The sequence below is a fragment of the Lepidochelys kempii genome, chromosome 13 (genome assembly GCF_965140285.1).
Source record: "Lepidochelys kempii isolate rLepKem1 chromosome 13, rLepKem1.hap1, whole genome shotgun sequence".
NCBI classification, from domain to species: domain Eukaryota; kingdom Metazoa; phylum Chordata; order Testudines; family Cheloniidae; genus Lepidochelys; species Lepidochelys kempii.
The window spans coordinates 32,561,693-32,580,212 of NC_136392.1; the positions used below are offsets into that span (position 1 = coordinate 32,561,693).

At 59.2% G+C, this 18,520-nt stretch overlaps 1 protein-coding gene across 1 annotated transcript; it reads right to left on the reverse strand.

The window, feature by feature from the left end:
- Nucleotides 1–3,173: 3,173 nt before the first annotated feature.
- LOC140897181 (von Willebrand factor A domain-containing protein 5A) lies at nucleotides 3,174–17,632 on the reverse strand. The gene is made up of 13 exons (XM_073309579.1): nucleotides 17,474–17,632; nucleotides 16,950–17,010; nucleotides 16,562–16,764; nucleotides 15,778–16,000; nucleotides 9,749–9,921; nucleotides 8,939–9,053; nucleotides 8,330–8,502; nucleotides 6,907–7,017; nucleotides 6,237–6,486; nucleotides 5,342–5,674; nucleotides 4,773–4,909; nucleotides 4,131–4,257; nucleotides 3,174–3,695 (listed from the first exon to the last, which is right to left on the reverse strand). Exons 2-13 carry the CDS (start codon nucleotides 16,987–16,989, stop codon nucleotides 3,616–3,618), a joined length of 1,965 nt encoding a protein of 654 aa, XP_073165680.1. The 5' UTR covers nucleotides 16,990–17,010; nucleotides 17,474–17,632; the 3' UTR covers nucleotides 3,174–3,615.
- Nucleotides 17,633–18,520: the final 888 nt, after the last annotated feature.

Here is an 18,520-nt window from a genome sequence, read left to right on the forward strand (position 1 = left end):
ACCTACAAAAATACAAACTCTGTCCCAGTGGCCGCTGTGCAATCTAGGCCTTTGCATTCCTGTGCGTGTGTGTAGAGCCCAGGGCTGGGCTAGCGGAGGGGGGCTGCGGGTCAGGAGGGAGGGGCACCGGCAGAGCTGGGGGATGGAGGGGAAGGAGTGAGGGGCCCCAGTGTGAGAGGGCTGCGAGTCGGGAGTGAGGGGCACCGGCAGAGCTGGGGAAGCCCAGGGCTGGGCTAGCAGAGTCTGAGGGGCACTGGCATGGGAGGGCTGTGAGTCGGGAGTGAGGGGCACCGGCAGAGCCCTGTACGTGGGGCAGTGGGGAGGAGGCAGGAGGCGCCTGGATTCCTTGGCCAGGGCTCTGAGTTGCTGGCAGGGGAAGCTGCAAAACAAGCCGAGGGGGGTCGGATTGGAGACAAGAACCGGCTCTAAAAATAGGGCACTTGGCTGAGCATGTGAGCCAGGCCACAGCGATTTAAAGGGGCCGGAGCTGGGGGGAAAAGGGCCCGTGGGAGGACCCCCCAGAAGGCACAATTAACCCTTTGGGGTCCAGAACTCCCTTCCCCTCCCGTATCCTAGCTGCCCGCCCAAAGGAGTGGAGTCCACTGGTTAGAACAGGGGGGCCAGGAGCCAGGACTGGGAGGGCAGTGAGCTCTAATGGGTTGTGGGGAAGGAGCCAGGACACCTGGGTTCTATCCCCAGTTCGCTGTCTCGGCCCCTCCCTGAACAGCCTGGGACTCGAGTCAACACTTGCGGCTGCTTCGCTGCTGATTTATTCTATTTAATTAAATGAATTATGAGCCGGCCCTGAAGACACCAAGCCAGGGGAGATTAGCTGCTGTTGCACAGCCAGTAGAACAGCGCCCCTAGTGGGAGTGGTCGGGACTGCGGTGTGGGGCTGGAATGAACACTGACCCCTGCTGGGGAAATGAAATATTCCCATGCAGGATACGTGAGAGTGTGTGTGTGTGTGTGGGGGGGGGTGTAGCCCAGGGTAGGCTAGCTGGGGGCTGCTGGTCAGGACTGAGGAGCACTGGTAGAGCTGGAGGGAGGAGGGAGCCCGGATTGGGCTAGCAGGGGGCTGTGGGTTGGGAGTGGGGGGGGGGGGCAGGGCTGGGCTAACAGGGTTAGGAGTTGGGGGGGCGGGTTGGGAGTGGGGGGCAGGGCTGGGCTAGCAGGGGGCTGCGGGTTGGGAGTGGGGGGGCAGGGCTGGGCTAACAGGGCTGGGAGTTGGGGGGGTGGGTTGGGAGTGGGGGGGCAGGGCTGGGCTAACAGGGTTAGGAGTTGGGGGGGCGGGTTGGGAGTGGGGGGCAGGGCTGGGCTAGCAGGGGGCTGCGGGTTGGGAGTGGGGGGGCAGGGCTGGGCTAACAGGGCTGGGAGTTGGGGGGGTGGGTTGGGAGTGGGGGGGCAGGGCTGGGCTAGCAGGGGGCTGCGGGCTGGGAGTGAGGGGCATTAGTGGGGAGCGGGGAAGCTCAGGGCCATCTGGGTGTGTCTGACACCCTGCTGGGTGGGTGAGCTTTGTCGCTCCACCCAAGGGACGTTGAGGTCCAGCCCTTGGCCCGCAGCCCCCAGTGGCGTCTCTCTCCCTGCGCGGGGCTGCTCGAGGGATGGGAACAATGTGAATGGGGCTGGCGGTGCCAAGGTGGGGGGGAGCATCAATGCTCCTTTATGTGGCTCGCTGCGTGCCTGGGCTGATAATGTGCGGGGAGGGGGGGCAGGTCCCTCTGCCCCCTGGGCCCCTCCCTGCCCCAGTGCCCCCCTGGCATTTCCGGGGGGGACAACAGTGGCTGGATTAACCTATTGGGGAGGGGTGATGCCAAGTGAGGCTGGCGGAGGGGGCCTGGACTCCCCTGAGCCAGCCGGGTCCCGCCCTGGGGCTGGATGGGAGCTGGCACCCCCTAGAGGGCACAGGCCCTGTGCCACATCCTCCCCCCAGTCTGCCAGGCCCCGCCCTGGGGCTGGATCAGAGCCTAGTTCTGGCACAGAACGGACCTGAAAATTGATTCAATGGGGCCAGCTGGCGGCCAGAGACTGGCAGAGAAATTCCTCCCCATTTAGCATCAGAAAACTGAAACCCAGGGCAGGGTCAGTGAGGCGCGAGGGGAGACACGGCTGCCTGGGGCGGGTGTTGCAGGTTATACAGGGACGCCTCACCCAGTGCTGAGATGAGGCCACCTCTGGGGTGGGGCATGAGGTCTGGTTACATAGGAACTGTTTGCCCAGCTCTGAGAAGCGGCTGCCTCGGAGGGGAAGGGAGATGGGGGGGCTGGTTATACAGGGGCCCCTCGCCTGGCACCGAGACGTGACTGCCTCAGTGGGGCTATACAGGGACCCCTCGGTCATTCGGAAAAAACAAACGATAGTGGTGTTGCCCCCACAGTGGCTGGGAGCGGCGTGGGGGATACGGAGCCGTGGGGTCAATGCTGCAGCGGGTGATGTTATGATGAACTCAGATCTGTATCCTGATCAGAGGTAGGCTGTGTGATGAAGCGGGACTGTTCTTAATGTTTTCTCTGAATAGTGTGGGGGTGCCTCAGTTTCCCCTATGCAGTTCTTAAGTATCTAGGTAGTGGGTTAAGGGTGTATGATCACTGCAGAGCCCTAGAGGGCAGGTGTGTGCAGGGGTCTGGACACCGAGAATGGCCGACACCCTGTTTCCTGGCCACTGATGGCCTGGCCCTTCCCGCCTGCAAGGTGAGAGCTAAAGGGTTGGAGAACAAAGGAATCAGGAGACCTCCTGGCCCGGGAAAGGGACAAAGCCCAGAGGAGGAGGGGCTGGAGAGAGTTTCAGTTTGGTGCTGGGTGGTGGAACGCAGGGAACCCCAGGGCTGGGGTCTAAGCTTCCTGCCCCCAGAAGGACTTGACTGAGGGGTCCTGGTTGTGCCCATCAGCTCTGTTTTAGACTGTGTTCCTATTGTCCAATAAACCTTCTGTTTTACTGGCTGGCTGAGAGTCCCAGTGAATCCCAGGAAGAGGGGTGCAGGGCCCGGACTCCCCCACACTTCATGACAGGCTGTACAGTTGGAGACACAGGGGACCGATTGGGATTTAGAAGGGATAAGTGGACATGAGATATCTAAGTAAAGCAGGGCTGAAACCCACTGTCCACAGCAGTGAGATGTGATCTCCCAGCTTCACCAGACGACGCCCTAGGCGTAAGAAATGCTTGACATAAGTAAATGACCAAAGAGCGACTCTTATATCACAAGATCAGGAGAAAGACGTGCCGACAGGTGATGCTGCGAAAAAGCGACCGCGATGTACGTAGAGGCTCTAAATCTGAACCAAGTAGCAGAGGGGACTTTCCCTCCATTGGGCTTGTAACTGGCCACCAGAGACGAACCCACGGTGGTGTAAGAGAACATCACTAACTCGATGCTAAATAAAAATAAAGGCTCCAGCCAGCGTGGGGTGGAGCTTAGTTCTCCTCTTCAGCTAGCAGGAGGCAGATGCATCCGAATTGGTAGTGGTGGCATCCCAGTTGGGGGTTAGCTCTGGGCTAGGCACAGGCTGGCCAGGTGGGCCTGCACCCAGTGGCTTCTGCTGGCCTCTAAGCTCCAGGTCGGAGGCCCAGGGTAGCTTGGGGGGCGGGTTCAGGGATCCTGGGGCAGGGGGAGCTCAGAGTTTGAAGATGGCAGGGCCAATGTTTAAGCCCAGCAGGGCGTTGGCAGCTTCCAGGCACTCACTCAGCCGGGGCCCTGAAACAAGAGAGGGGTCAAGGGGGAGACACCAGCCTGGGCAACAGGGAGGGTCGGGGCAAAGGGCAGAGAGCTCACAGAATGGGGGACTGGCATGAGGGTCAGGGACCTGGAGGGGTGCATGGGGGCCCAGGTAGGGAGCCAGGACTGTGACAGCGAGCAGGAAGCTGGGAGACTGTCATGGGACTGGAGGGCTCTGGGGGGGCCAGATTGGGGGGCCCAGAGGCAGAGGTTGGGGCTGGGCTTTTGGGGGCTGGGCTGTAGAACCTGGGGGGCAGGGCTCTCAGGGATGGGGGCCCTGTAAGGCAGGGTTGGGGCATTGAGCCCTTGGGGCAGGGGATTTTGGGGGAAGGCTGGGCTGTGGGGTTCCCATGAGGCAGAGTCTTTCCAGTCGAGACCCTGGGCCCTGCTCCTGACCCCCCACTCCCCTCTCACCTGCTTGGCCCCGCACCCAACCCACAGCCTTGGCCTCCAGCAGCTCCCACTCGTCGCGTTGCCCTGCGGCCCGGCCGTGCAGCCAGACCACGGCCAGCACTGTGGCCCAGATGCCGGGAGGCATGTCCTTGTGGGGGAGGGGGAAGAGACAGCCTGAGACAGCACCCAGCCTGGGGAAACGCTGCCCCCATCCCCCCACCTGGGGACCCCCTGCCTCCCAGCGCTGCCCCCCATGCCCTCACCCTGGGGACCCCCCAATCCAGTGCTCCTGCCCACTTCCCAGAATCAGAGGGTTCCCAGCCCCCCTGCTGTAGCACCATGGACCCCCTACCCAGATGCCCAGTGCCATGCCCGGGGGTAGGGAGACAGCCTCAGAGTGGGCCTGGCCTGGGGCCCCCCATGCCTCCCCCAGCCCTGGGGCCTCTTGATCCAATGCTCCGACCCCCTGTAAGTGGGGTCCCAGACCCCCACTCTGGGTCCGTCTCGCCGACTGGGCTCCAGGTTCAAGAGTTATTTGATCCAGTTGCCCTCAGACCCACCCCCTCAGTTTGGGTCACCCTGTCTCATCTAGGAGCAGAGAACAGGCTCAACTCATGGCACCTGCCCCCCATCTCTCCCCTGTCCCTCGCCTCCCGCACTCACCTGACTGGGCATCCTCCCTTTGGCATCGGTCTCACTTACCCCCAGCGCGGCGGCCAGCTGGGGGTCCAGGTCCCACGAGCCGTCAGCATTCTGCAGAGACACCAGCCTCAGCAGGGGAGACTCCTCTGGTGCCCGCTCTAGGGAGAGACGTGGGGAGATGGGGCTGGGACATGGTTACAGAAGAGTGACATGGCCTGTCCAGGTTGATTCTCCCCCACTCATGCCGCCCATCCGGTTTGCCCCCTCCAAAGAACTTTAGCTCATTGATACAAACTCACACCCCAAATTCCAACTTCACAGAGTTTTGTGCCTGGGAGTTTCCTTATCTTTTTTCATTTTGTTGCAAGATAATTTGCATCACAACACTTAAAAAACCCAGCTGTGGACTCCCCCTCCCGCAGCGTCACACCGGTGTTTTGCCCAGGAAGTTCCTTCGGATTGGATGTCGCTGTTAAACACTTGCCCAGCTCCGGGACCCTCAGGGCACGTCTGTCTCAGCCCCGAGGAAGCATCATCCTGGCGTTTGCCGCCCTCCCGGCGCCCTGACTCCCAGCCACTGCCCCCCTCACCTGGCTTGCCGCGGCACCGGGCGAGGCGTGTTCCCAGGACTTTCCACAGTTGCCCTTTCACTGGGGGCTTTCCTGGTTCAGCTATGGGTGGGGGAGGAGGCAGACAGTACTGGGCTTGGGGAGCACATGTGCGGGGGCCGCTCCTGCCGGTGCGTGCCATACATTCGTTCTTGAACAGCTCCATGGAGGGGTGGTCCTCTCTGGCCTCGAGGGGGGAAGCAGGCATCAGGACGCTGCACTCATGGGAGGCGCATCTGGGCACGGGCCTGTGGGATCTACATGCCATCAGCGAGAGACACTGCGTGTACGGCATCCTGGCCGCAGCCTTGAAGCCTGGGGGGGGCAGACAGACGGACACGGAGACAGACAGAGAGAAGCTAAGGGAGGGAAGAACCCGCCCACCCCCCGGCACCCAGAGCCAACGCACTGCTGGGGCCCCTCCTCCCTGCCCGCCAGCTGGGACCCCCTCCCCTCCCCGCATCCAGCCCCATCCTCTTTTCCCCCCAGCTACCTCTGAGTCCCTCCCCCGCCGGACTGTGACCCCCCCAGATCCAGCCTCTCCCCCACAGCTTCCCCCCAGGAAGGAACCTTCCTCCAGCCCCAGGGGATACAGGGGTGGGTGCTGCACCCCATGGATGAGGGCAGGACTCTGTGGGGCAGGGATGGGGTGGCACAGCCCCATGGGAGCTGGGGCAGGGAGAGGGGCAAAGGGACATTCGCCCAGAAACATGATGCCCCTCCATGCTTCCAGATCCCCCTCTCACACTGGGATCCCCCTGTGCTGGAATTCCCTGTCCCCCTCCCCCCCCCAGTGCCAGGTTCCCGCACCCACCTGAGCTTCCCCCCCACCCCGCCTCGCACCCGGTGCCAGGATCCCTGACCCCTCCGGGGTTACCTGCCAGCGGGATGTCCCGTCTCACCAGTGGCCCCTGCACTGGCTGCCTCCACTCTGTGTCCACCCCCACGTAGGCCGTGACGGAGCAGACGACCCCCGAGCTCAGGCTGGTCTCCAGCGCCCGGCGCCGGTCCTCCTCCGACCCGGCCCCCACGGCCCCCTCCAGCTCCAGCAGCAGTGACTTGGCTGCCAGCCGGTGAACGGGCAGCCTGTGCCGGGGACAGAGAGTCGCGGGGTGAGCCCTGGACGACTGCGTTCCAGCCGCACGGTGGGGAGCAGGGGCTAGTGGGATGGTGTGTGTGTGGGGGTTGGGAGCCAGGACTCCTGGGTTCTATCTCTGGCTATAGGAGGGGAGTGGGACCTAGTGATCTGCATTGCCAGCAGATCGAGGGACGTGATCGTTCCCCTCTATTCGACATTGTTGAGGCCTCATCTGGAGTACTGTGTCCAGTTTTGGGCCCCACACTGCAAGGATGTGGAAAAATTGAAAAGCGTCCAGCGGAGGGTAACAAAAATGATTAGGGGTCTGGAACACATGAGTTATGAGGAGAGGCTGAGGGAGCTGGGATTGTTTAGTCTGCGGAAGAGAAGAATGAGGGGGGATTTGATAGCTGCTTTCAACTACCTGAAAGGGGGTTCCAAAGAGGATGGATCTAGACTGTTCTCAGTGGTAGCAGATGACAGAACAAGGAGTAATGCCATAATGCCATAATAATCCAAAGCCATAGATGTTGAAATAACAGCCCAGGGGCAAACTCTTCAACAGCAGGACCAGGGTCTCCTGGGGATGGAGAGAGATGGACGGAGTCACCCCCCATGTCCAGCCAGCCTGAGCTGCCCCCTCCCTCCCCCAGCTCTGCCCCCTGGGCCCAGCCAGCCTGGGCTTCTCCCCCCCCGGCTCTGCCCCCTGCTCCCCCCCTGTTCTGCCCCACGGGTCCAACCAGTGTAGGCTGCTCCCCTGCACGGCTCTGCCTCATGGGCCCAGCCAGCCTAGGCTGCTCTTCTCCCAGCTCAGGCCCTCTGGGCCCAGCCAGCCTGGGCTGCTCCCCTGGGCTCTGCCCCATGGGACCCTTCTAGCATGGCCTCCTGCCAGGCTTACTCCTGATGGAATTCTGCACCACTGCGCAAGCGCAGAACTCATGTGTCCTGCAGAATTTATTTCCTGCAGAAAATACATTTCTGCCTGAGAAGTTCTGCAGTTCCGCCTTTCACCCACCAAAGGCCACAGTGGTGCCAGAACAGCCAGCAGCATGAACGCAGTCGGCTGTTGTGGGCAAACAGCGTAACTGCAGCACTTCTGGGGCAGAATGTATTTTCTGTGGGGAAAAAAATTTCGGTGCATGCCTGGTGCTTCAGAATTCCCCCAGGAGAAGAAGTTCATCACAGCAACCTGCTAGCAGAGCCAGGTTACGACAGACAGAGTGGGGCACATGGGGCTGCTGGGTGGGACAGACTGGGGCACAGGCTCAGGATCTAGTGGGGTGACACCATTGAGCCAGGAGCTGAATGGGAGTGGGGGTGCAAGGCCACATGGGAACGAGGGTAGAGGAGATGCAGGAACACATGGGGATGGGTGTGTGTGTGGAGGAACAGGGGCAGATGTGGCTGACTGAATGGGAGAGGCTTGGGGTCGGCCAGGATCTACATGGGGGAGGCTCCCCAACTCCCTAACAATTTGCCACTACCCCCAAAACACCTGTTCCATACTTCTCCCATCCACACCCAACAACCCTCCCGATTCGCTCCAGGCTCCTTCCCTCTCCCTCAGATCCTCTGTTACCCCTGACTCCCCCAACCCTTTGCACTGCTTCTGAGGGTGGCAGGAAATACGGTTCTGTATTGTAGTTTAAATGAATTACTCAAAGTTCTGTGTTAATATGCCCAGTAAGGAATATATTTGTAAAAACATTTTTTACCAAAATCTTTTTGTTGTCTGTATTGTTACAGACATACTTTCTGATAGATATTTTGAAATAAATTACCAAAATAATTGAAACTGGCATAATTATATTCTGTTATTTTGACAAAGAATGCAGATTGTTGCAGAATTTTAATTTTTTGGTACAGAATTCCCTGAGGAGTACTGGCCGTACCTTGGCGCTGTCGATGCGCTGGGGGGAGCGGTCTTGGCCGTCCATGGGGCACTCCATGCTGCCGGAGCGGTCCAGCAGGAAGATGAACTCTCCGGCTGGGCTCTGGCCCGGCACCGCCTCGGGCAGGCTGGGCAGCAGGGTCACCATCACGGCCGGGTTGCCCATCAGGGAGCCTGTAGGGAGATGGGGCCAGCCCCAAATGGGGCGGACATGGGGTCGAGCCCTGTGAGAGCCCTCAGCGTTCCCTGACTGCCCCAGAACCCCACCCACACTCCTCTGTTTCTCCCCCCACAGCTCTTTCCCCCAGATCCTCCCCACCCCCAATCTCCAGCTCCCAGTGCCTGCCCTTCCATCCCACATTCTTCCTCATGCCCCCCAGATCTGCAGGGCACCCCACTGCCTGGCTCCTCCAAAGCACTCCACCCTCCTACCCCCAGCCCTTCCAAGAGCCCCTGCTCTGGACCCCCCCACCCGAGTGCCCACCCCCTGATCCTGTCCCCAATCCCCTTCACACACTCTATCCCGAGTTCCTTCAACGCCCACCCCTAATCCCCACCCCACAGTCCCTCCCCACCCAGGGGAAGCAGGGTGTGGGACCCCCACCCCCACCTGGCTCTGCTTCAGGCAACCTGGCCTCCAGGACCACGCTGGGTTTGTGCGACTCCGCATAATACACCGGCAGCTCCACGTCCCGGTCCCACGGTGGGGCCTGGGCTAGTGACACCTGGGGGGGTGACAGACACACAGTCCCCTCCCTTCAGTTCCTGGGGGGCAGGGTCTCGCTGGCTCTCACTCCTGGCCCAGTGCCCCTCCATGGAGCCAGAGGGGAGGGGGTGACCCGGGAACGTGAGCTGCAACCTCCCTGGGAACTTGGGCTGGGCCCCCTGGGTTAGGTGGGAGGGAGAGAGGGAAAGACACCTGGGGAAAACACTACAAAACTCTGAATTTTGGGGGGTGCTAAATCTTTCCAATTTGAGGGTGACATTTTCCCACCCCCCCATTTTATTCCACTGAAAATGAAGGAGAGGGAAACTCCCAGAAAGTGAAGGGGACCAGGGCACATCGAACGCCCAGGATTTCACCCCATGGGCTGGTCTCAGCCCCTCAAGATTTTCCCCAGAGAACTCGGGGAATTCCCTGGATCCGTTTGTGTAGCTCATCCCTCCCCCACACCTTCTGGGACACACCCTCTGCCCCACCCCAGAGCTCCCACAGCTGTATATGTCTCCACAGGACCCATGCCCAGATGGTCCCCTGGGACCTGCCCCACCCAGCCTCGCCCCAAATCCCCCCCAGCCCTGTCCCCTGGCATCCACCCCTCATCCGAGAGCCCCCCCATCACCCCCTCACTCAGAGCTGCCCCCCACTGCCCCTCCCAGCAGGGCTGGTCAGGACCCATGCATCTGGGCAAGCCCTTACCTGGGCGCTGGTCCGGTTCCCGGCCGTGTAGCTCAGGGGGGTGAGGGAGCAGTTGGAGAGCACACGGTCGATGCCATGGGGCGACTGCAGTGTGGCGCTCAGACTCAGGGTGTAGGGCAGCGCCCCCTGGGGCACCCGCGGGACCGCCTGGGTGACATCCGCTCTGTCCCACCCTGCAGAGAGACACGGGGTGAGAGCCGGGGGCTGGGAGAGGGGGGAGGAGGGGGGTCATGGGATATTGGTGGGCATGGGGAGATGTGGGATATTGGGGGAGGGCCCAGGGGAGTCACATACTCTGGGATAGGGATTGCAGGGCACTTACCGTGGGGGACATAGCAGTGACCTATGGAGTGTTAAGGGGTTATGAGGATCCATGTGGGTCTTTCCCTGGAGGGTATGTAGCAGGGGCTATGGTGTCTCATTGGATTACAGGCTGTGGGGTCACTCACCATGGGGTGCATATTGGGGGTTCAGGGGGTCATGGGTGTCACCATATAGGGTAAAGCAGGGATGGGGAGGCTATGGGTCTCACCATAGGGCATGTAGCTGGGGGTGTGGGGGACTATGGGAGGCAAGGAGTTATGCAGGGCTATGTGTTTCACTGTGGGGTGCATAGCAGGGTTATGGGGGGCTAGATGTACAGGGCGCTACATTAGCCAGCGGGGGAAACTGTAAACAAGAGATTTACAACTCACCCGAAGGACAGTTGGCAGCTCACGTATGCCCTGGAGCTGCCTAGCCACGTAGCCCGGCCAGGACTTTTCCAATAAGAAGCGCCAGAATATAAAAAGGGGGGAAACCAGCCCCAAGGCACCTCTCCTCCCACTTCGTTCCTGAAGGCAATGCGAACACTCAGCAGACATTGAACTGGGGAGCTTGGTGCCAGGCTGGGAAGGGAGTCCAGCCTGTGCACTCAGAACTGGCAGCTGCCTGCAGCATCCTGTAGGGCAGGAGTTCTCAAACTGGGGGTCGGGACCCCTCAGGGGGTCGCGAGGTGATTACATAGAGGCTTGTGAGCTGTCAGCCTCCACCCCAAACCCCGCTTTACATCCAGCATTTATAATGGTGTTAAATATATAAAAATTTTAATTTATAAGGGGGGGGTCGCACTTAGAGGCTTGCTATTTGAAAGGGGTCACCAGTACAAACGTTTGAGAACCACTGCTGTAGGGTGAGAAAAACTGTCTGCTTCAAACCTTTCTTAACATGGTCAGGGTTCAGGACAGAGAATGCACATTTAACTTTTATTTCTTATGTAACCAGTTCCGACCTTTGTGCCCCATAACTTGGGATCACTTACAACCCTTCCTTCTCTAGCTATTAAACTTGCGTTAGTGTTTGATCTAAACCAGGGCATTGGACTGGAGTGTCTGGGGAATGTCACTGAGCCCAGCAGGGCTGGTGAAGGATCGTTACCCTGGGACGGCCTGACAAACTAATCGATGAACTCGTGCTGCGCAGTGACCGGACTGGACAGCACAAGATGCACATCTCTGGGGTGCGAGGCTGGGGCTGGAGAATTTGCAGATGTTGCCCTGGGTGTGGTTCCGGCGTGGTGGGGAGAGCTTCATGCAACTCAGCTGGGGGTGTGTTTGCACACTGGTGGCTGCGTGTGAGCAGAGCCTGGAGGGGCCGGGCGTTCACACAGCAAAGCCGTGTAAAAGACTCCCTGGGCTGGAGGATTAAGGGGGAACAGCGATTCAGCAATCCAGGAATGCCACACTGGCACAGTGTGAGCAGGGTTATATGCACAGCTTGTTGCTGAGTGAAGTCTGCACTTGGAGCACACAGGCGATGATTTTAAGTGGGCCCAAGTGTGAACAGGTTCCAGTTTTTTTATTTTCTCTTCGCTTATTTCGGGAAAGGGAAATAGACACAGAAAGGTACAAAAATGAGCCAGCATGATGCAGTTGCAAAGTTAGCGCTGTGCAAACTGCAGGTAGCAGGAAAGGAGAAAGAATACCAGTGAACCTTGGAGCTGAAGGTTGAGGCTCACCAGCCCGTGTCGAAGGAGCAAGAAATAACTGCGGCCCCGGACATAGCAGCACATCAGAAAGCTTGGAGCTGCGAGGCAAAGAGGGAAAACCCCAGCTGGAAACATTAGACCAACAGAAGGAAATCCCAGTGTCACCAGCAGCTTCCTTTAACTCCAAATGTTTCGCACTGGGACCAGCTGTGGGCCTGTATACATAGAAACAGACTGTATGGAGGAATATTTCACCACTGCTGAAAAGCTGGGTGGTGCCCATGGGATTCCAGAGGGCAAGGGAATCCTCACACTCCGTGCAGAACTGCCTGGTAAAGCCTGGGCTGTACCCAATGCAATGCCATTTTTCTGGATGCTTTGGCATAGTCTACGTTTATGGATACTGTTTTGAAAGAGTTTCAATTTACTCCTGAGGTGTGTAGGACAAAATGTAGAGGTCTTCAAAGGAATGCTGGTGTGAGTAATCGGGAGTACGTTTACAGGGTGAAGGTGGGGCAGATTTTGGACAACTGCTAGATCTCATTGGCCAAGGATGTTTCTGGAGTCTCTGGGCTAACGATGCGAAGCAGCGTCTGTGACAGAAATGGTCACTTTGGATGACATCTTTGAGCACTCTCAGATGTCTAACAAGTCACAGAAAAAGAGGTTTAAAGCTGGGGCGAAGGGGGGATCCCATTTTATCTCTGGGAAAAAGGAGGGGGATTGGGAAGCTGGGCACCCACCTCCCCCAAAACCATTCTTCTAATCTTCTCCCCAAACCTCCTGTAAAAACAGAGGAGCATCTGCCATGGTAATTCCACTGCTCCCGGAGAACCCATTGCTCTGCGCGGAGGGACAGACAGCCCCGGGCAGCCCGTGTTAGAACCACTGTGCTCAGCACAGAAACCTCTGAGGAGCCTGAAGCGTACCACATTGGTTTTGTGGGATTTGGCTCTGCAGAGCCAGACGGGACATACTGAGACTTAGAATTAGTAACAGGGAACACCTGGGATGGGAAGATACAGGTGCACAGATGACTGTGGCTAAACAGATTGTCATGCAAGAAGGTGACATGTGGCCAGGTCAAATGGAAGAGATTTTACCAGTTGGAGGAGTCAGGACTCCTGGGCCTTTAGCCAAGGTGCACACAGAATCTGGTGGCTCCGAAAGTGAATTGAAGGTGGGAACAGTGGACGATATCCCTGTCGACCTGCTTGTGGGGAATGATGTTTTCTGCACAGCTGAGGTTGTTAGTGTGGCAAGCTGCTGCCACAGGAAGGAATACTGCGCTGGAACCCCAGCGGGAAATGGGAAAGCCCCAGAGACTGCTAACGGAAACAGAGGAAGGCTCTCTGCTCTGCAGCGTGCTTCCAGACATGGGAGGGGTTGAGACCAGCTTCTGTACCACAGCAGAAGGCAACATGTCCTCTGATCCCAGGGAGCAGTAGGGAGAGCCTATAACAGAGGACACTGTTCCTGGTGGCGACTGGCAGAGTTTTGCAGCTGAGCAAACCATAAATCTAGCTCTAGAGGGCACCAGGGAAGGGATCTTAGAGGGGGTCCCAGGAAAGGAAAATGGAGAGAGGATTTTTGTAGAAAATGGACAGCCCCTGTAAGCAGCTGGCTGTGCCTGGCCAGCCTCGTGGGGAAGTAGCGTTGTTAGCACATGACTGTCCTCACACTGGTTGCTTATGGGGGAAATGCAGACTCAGCCCCTGTCCACTCCAGCAACAGAGTCAGAGGGTGGACCGTGCAGCTGAGGAAAGTGGTCTCACAGCCAGCTCCTTGGGGACATGGGGTGGTGGTGGTGACAGACAGGCTCCCACTCCAGACCCTAGAGTAGATGGCCGGTTGTATTCTCCAGGTGACCAGTCTGGAAAGACTTCTGGAAAGTGATGGTCTCTCTTTAAAACAGGATGTAAACTTGGCTTGGGGAAAAGGGGTCAGTGAAGACGCAACAACCTGGCTGATAGGGTGGGGGTGGTTTCCCTCCCGAGGGACAGCACCAAGGAAGCAGCTGAGAGAATAGTACTAGTTACAGAAAAGGGGGCTGGGGAAGGACGGCTCTGAAGGCGAGGGGAACACGGTAAACCTAAGGGGGAGGGTGGCCTTCTTACAGATGCATCGCCATGGGGTTGGGACACAGCTCCAGTGGGGGCCTGCCCATGTGGGGGAGCCCCCTGCATCGCTGCCTCACCAGCCCCTGAGACACCCCAGCCCCACAGACAGGGCTGGATTAAGAGCGGATACCGAAGGGAACCCTAAGGTGAAGAAAGAGCCAGAAACTAATTGAGGGCAAAGGTTTGGTTAAAGAGTTAAATGACACAATGAGTATGACGCAAACCCACCTCAGGGACAGACTGCATAAACAAAAGGCGTGATGTGACAGCGGTATGTGCAAACGCCCTTTTACAAGGAGAAACTTGGTGTTAATGTTTAACCCCGTTAAAAGCTCCAATAGGCACAGTGCTTGGAAATGATGGACGTGGCAAACAAGAACAAAGATTATTTCAAGAAGCCTCACGGTAATGCTGTTTCACAGATAATGCATGCAAGCAGACTTAAAACCCATCATGGCGGAGAAGCCATGGCAAACATGATTTGCTGTGTAGAAAGGGAAACTGAGGCACACCACCTCATTGATTGGATGGCCAAATGCCAAGGTAATACTTTCCAGAATGTAAGTAATATCCACCTGGAGATAACACCAGCTGAAGCGACAGAAGTGATATCAGTGATGCAAGAACAGAAAATGGTGTTTTCCAACCAGCCAGGAAAGACATATGCTAACTCATGAGATTGCTAGACTGGTCCCTAAAGCGTTAAAGGAGATAACCACATATGCTTGTGCAAAGTTGTGGAACGTCAGAAACACACTTGGGAATTATGCTGTCTAAACTCAAACGGGCCTTAATGCACCCTGCCTTACTTGCCGACGGTTTCTGAAGTGGGAAGCCGTGACCGTCTGCACTAGCATGGCCGACCCTTGTACGAGAGGACGACAAATCTGGAACAAGTCTGCTGAATAGTACGGTCCTGTTAAAAGGTGTGCGCCCGGCGTTATGAGATTCTGGTCTATGTAACTGCACTGCCTTGTAAAACTGAGAAATGTCCACAGACAAGCACCTCAGAGGCTGGGTGACCAACATCCAGCCAGGTGCTATGCAACCATCCCCGGCCATTTGCCAGTGGGGAGCTGTAAAGGAGAGATTTACGACCCACCTGAAGGACAATTGCTCGCTCACCTATGCCCTGGAGCTGCCTAGCCACGTAGCCCAGCCAGGACTTTTCCAGTAAGAAGCGTCAGGATATAAAAAGGGGGAAAACTGGGCCTTGGGCACCTCTCCTCCCCCTTTCTTCTTTCCTGAAAGCTTGACAGACCGACCTGAGGAGCTCGGTGCCAGGCTGGGAAGGGAGTCCAGCCTGTGCACTCAGAACTGGCAGCTGCTTCAAACCTTTCTCAACATGGTCAGGGTTCAGGACGGAGAATGCACATTTAACTTTTATTTCTTATGTAACCAGTTCCGACCTTTGTGCCCCATAACTTGGGATCACTTACAACTCTTCCTTCTCTAGCTATTAAACTCGCGTTAGTGTTTGATCTAAACCAGGGCGTTGGACTGGAGTGTCTGGGGAATGTCACTGAGCCCAGCAGGGCTGGTGAAGGATCGTTACCCTGGGACGGCCTGACAAACTAATCGATGAACTCGTGCTGCGCAGTGACCGGACTGGACAGCACAAGACGCACGTCTCTGGGGTGCGAGGCTGGGGCTGGAGAATTTGCGGATGTTGCCCTGGGTGTGGTTCCGGCGTGGCGGGGAGAGCTTCATTCAACTCAGCTGGGGGTGTGTTTGCACACTGGTGGCTGCGTGTGAGCAGAGCCTGGAGGGGCCGGGCGTTCACACAGCAAAGCCGTGTAAAAGACTCCCTGGGCTGGAGGATTAAGGGGGAACAGCGATTCAGCAATCCAGATTGTACCCTGGGGGTGCAGCAGGATCTGTGAAGTGGCCATGGGTCTAATTGTGGGGTGCATGGGGGGCGCAGGGGAATCTGTGCGACTCACCGTGGGGCGTGTAGCGGGGACGCAGCACGGCCGGCAGCACGTAGCGGGCGGCCCCATCAGGCTCCAGCGGCAGCTCGCAGACGTAGCACAGGGTCAACGCTGCCTCCTCCCCGGGGGGCAGGTTCCCCAGGGAGCAGCTGAACACGTCACCCCCGGCCCCCTCCTGCTGCAGCAGGAACGAGCTCTGACCCGCGGCCAGCGTATCCCCGTACAGCTCCTGAGCCTGTCGGAGAGACAGGGTCACCCCGAGATCCCGCTGCCCCCAACAGCCCCCTGCCCCCCAGCCAGCACGTCCCCATACAGCTCCTATGCCTGCCAGAGAGACAGGGTCACCCTGAGATCCCCCGAGACCCTCAACATCCCACCCCTGCCCCCACGGCCAGCACGGCCCCGTACAGCTCCCATGCCTGCCGGGAGAGACGGGGTCACCCTGAGATCCCCCGAGACCCTCGACATCCCACCCCTGCCCCCACGGCCAGCACGGCCCCGTACAGCTCCCATGCCTGCCGGGAGAGACAGGGTCACCCTGAGATCCCCCGAGACCCTCGACATCCCACCCCTGCCCCCACGGCCAGCACGGCCCCGTACAGCTCCCATGCCTGCCGGGAGAGACGGGGTCACCCTGAGATCCCCTGAGACCCTCGACATCCCACCCCTGCCCCCACGGCCAGCACGGCCCCGTACAGCTCCCATGCCTGCCAGGAGAGACGGGGTCACCCTGAGCTCCCTCCAGCCTTGCCCCCCTGGTACCATCTCTCCCCAACAGGGTCCCTGCCCCCGGTACCTGTTTCTTCTCGTGGAGCTGGGCCTGGATGCAGGTGCCCCCCAGGTGGGCCTGGAAGGCGTAGACGGCTGCCTCAGTGTCCATGGGGAATATGAACACGGCCTCCACGGGCCGTGGCTCCTCGTTCCTGTAGAGCAGCTCACAGCCCACGTCAGCCACGAAGCCTCGGATCAGCACCGTCACCGAGCTGCTGCGCAGGGGCACTGGGAGGGAGGGGGATGTCAGCCAGGGGATCCCCCCCATGGGCGCCAGGGAAGGGGGATGTCAGCCACAGGCCCTGTGATCCCCACGTGCACACGGGGTGGGGCCACCTCAGCCACGGACCCCCCACAAACCCCCATGGGGCCACCCTCCCCCTTCCAGCACCATCCCCACAGCCCTGACTCACCCAGCTTGTTGAAGCGGGTCAGGAGGCCGCAGCTCGTCATCTTGGCTCCGGGATCGGGGATCTGTGCGGGGAAAGGGTGGGTGAGATACGGGGTTCCCGTGGAAACTGACAGGCAGAGGGGGCCCCCCGCCAGCGACTGTTCCGAGACCCCAGCCCCTGCTCAGCCATGTCCTGTGGCAGGGAGTCCCACAGGCTCTCAGTAGCCTAGCTCAGAGATCAGAATGACGGCTTCTCTCGGGACCCCCTTCCCTGCACACGGTGGGGATCGGGGTACAGCTGGGAGCCGGGGGATGGACGGCGAAATGTGGGAGAGTGTGGTGGTGCATACACCCCATCATCAGGGCTCTCAGCTGGGCCAGACAAACACGATCAGGGTCTCTGGCAGCAATGACCACATGCCAGCACGGGACACGAGAACCTGGGCCCACCCTGCTCCCACTGGGTCCCCGCCCCATGGAGCTGGCAATCTCCCGGGTCAGGATTCAGGTCTCGGCTCCCAGTCTAGTCCCTGGATCACTTCCTACCCCTGCGTCCTCCCCAGTCAGTGGCTTGGCGTCTGCGGAGTTGGGCAGTGCCCTGGAGCCTTGTTGGGGAGACTCACGTCTGGAGGTCACCTCTCCAGGACCGGAGAGTACACACCCTGTCCTCCACCACCCGCTCCCTTTTATCCACACCTGCCACCTTTAGCATGCCCAGGCAGGGGCAGGGCCTCTGTGGTTAACCCCCGCTTGCCCAGTGCGGGTGGACACACCCCCTCCCAAGGGAGTGTATGGTGCTGGATGGACGGACAGAGGGAAGGAAGAAGGGTGTGTGGGAAGAACAGTGCATGTGGGGAGTGAGCATGGATGGACAGAAGGAAAGGTGTGTGGGGTTGGACGGGGGGGTGCTGAGGACGGACAGATGGACAGAAAGGGGTGTCGGACAGGCGTGGGGATGAGGACAGATGGATGGAAGGAAGGGGAGTCAGAGCAGGGGGTGAGGATGGACAGACGGATGGGCGGGGGGGTTAGACAGGCATGGCATGGGGGGATGGGCTGGTGGGATCTGGAGGCAGCTCCAACCCAACAATGTGCTGAATTTCCTGCTCTGGTTCCGATCCAAACGCCCACCCCTCCCCCATTCTGGGCCCCGCTCCCAGTGCCACGCTGGGGGGTTAGTCGGGGGAAGGGGTCAGGGAGTCAGGACTCCTGGCTTCTATCCCCAGCCCCTGGGGAAGCCCTGAAGCAGTGCCAGGCTGTGGGGAAGTGGGTGGGTCACTGAGGGGTTCACCCAACTGGGGTGTCACCCTGCAGAGAACAGAGGCGGTTTGCAGAGCAGCCGTTCCAAGCGGTGGGGGTATGTGCGTGCTGCTATGTATTTTCACTGGGGGCACAGCTGGGGGCTCCTGTTCCCGGTCCCAGAGCCGGCCAGCCTGGGCCTGGCGGGGGTGAAAGGCCGGCAGTGGGCTGGGTTCTCCAGCAGCAGGAACCCGGCTCTGAATGCGCGGGGAGTCTCTGTGGAGGAGCGGGGATCTGAGGGTGCGGGGCGGGGTGGGGAGGGGCGCGAGGAACTCCAGAGCTGCATGACCAAGA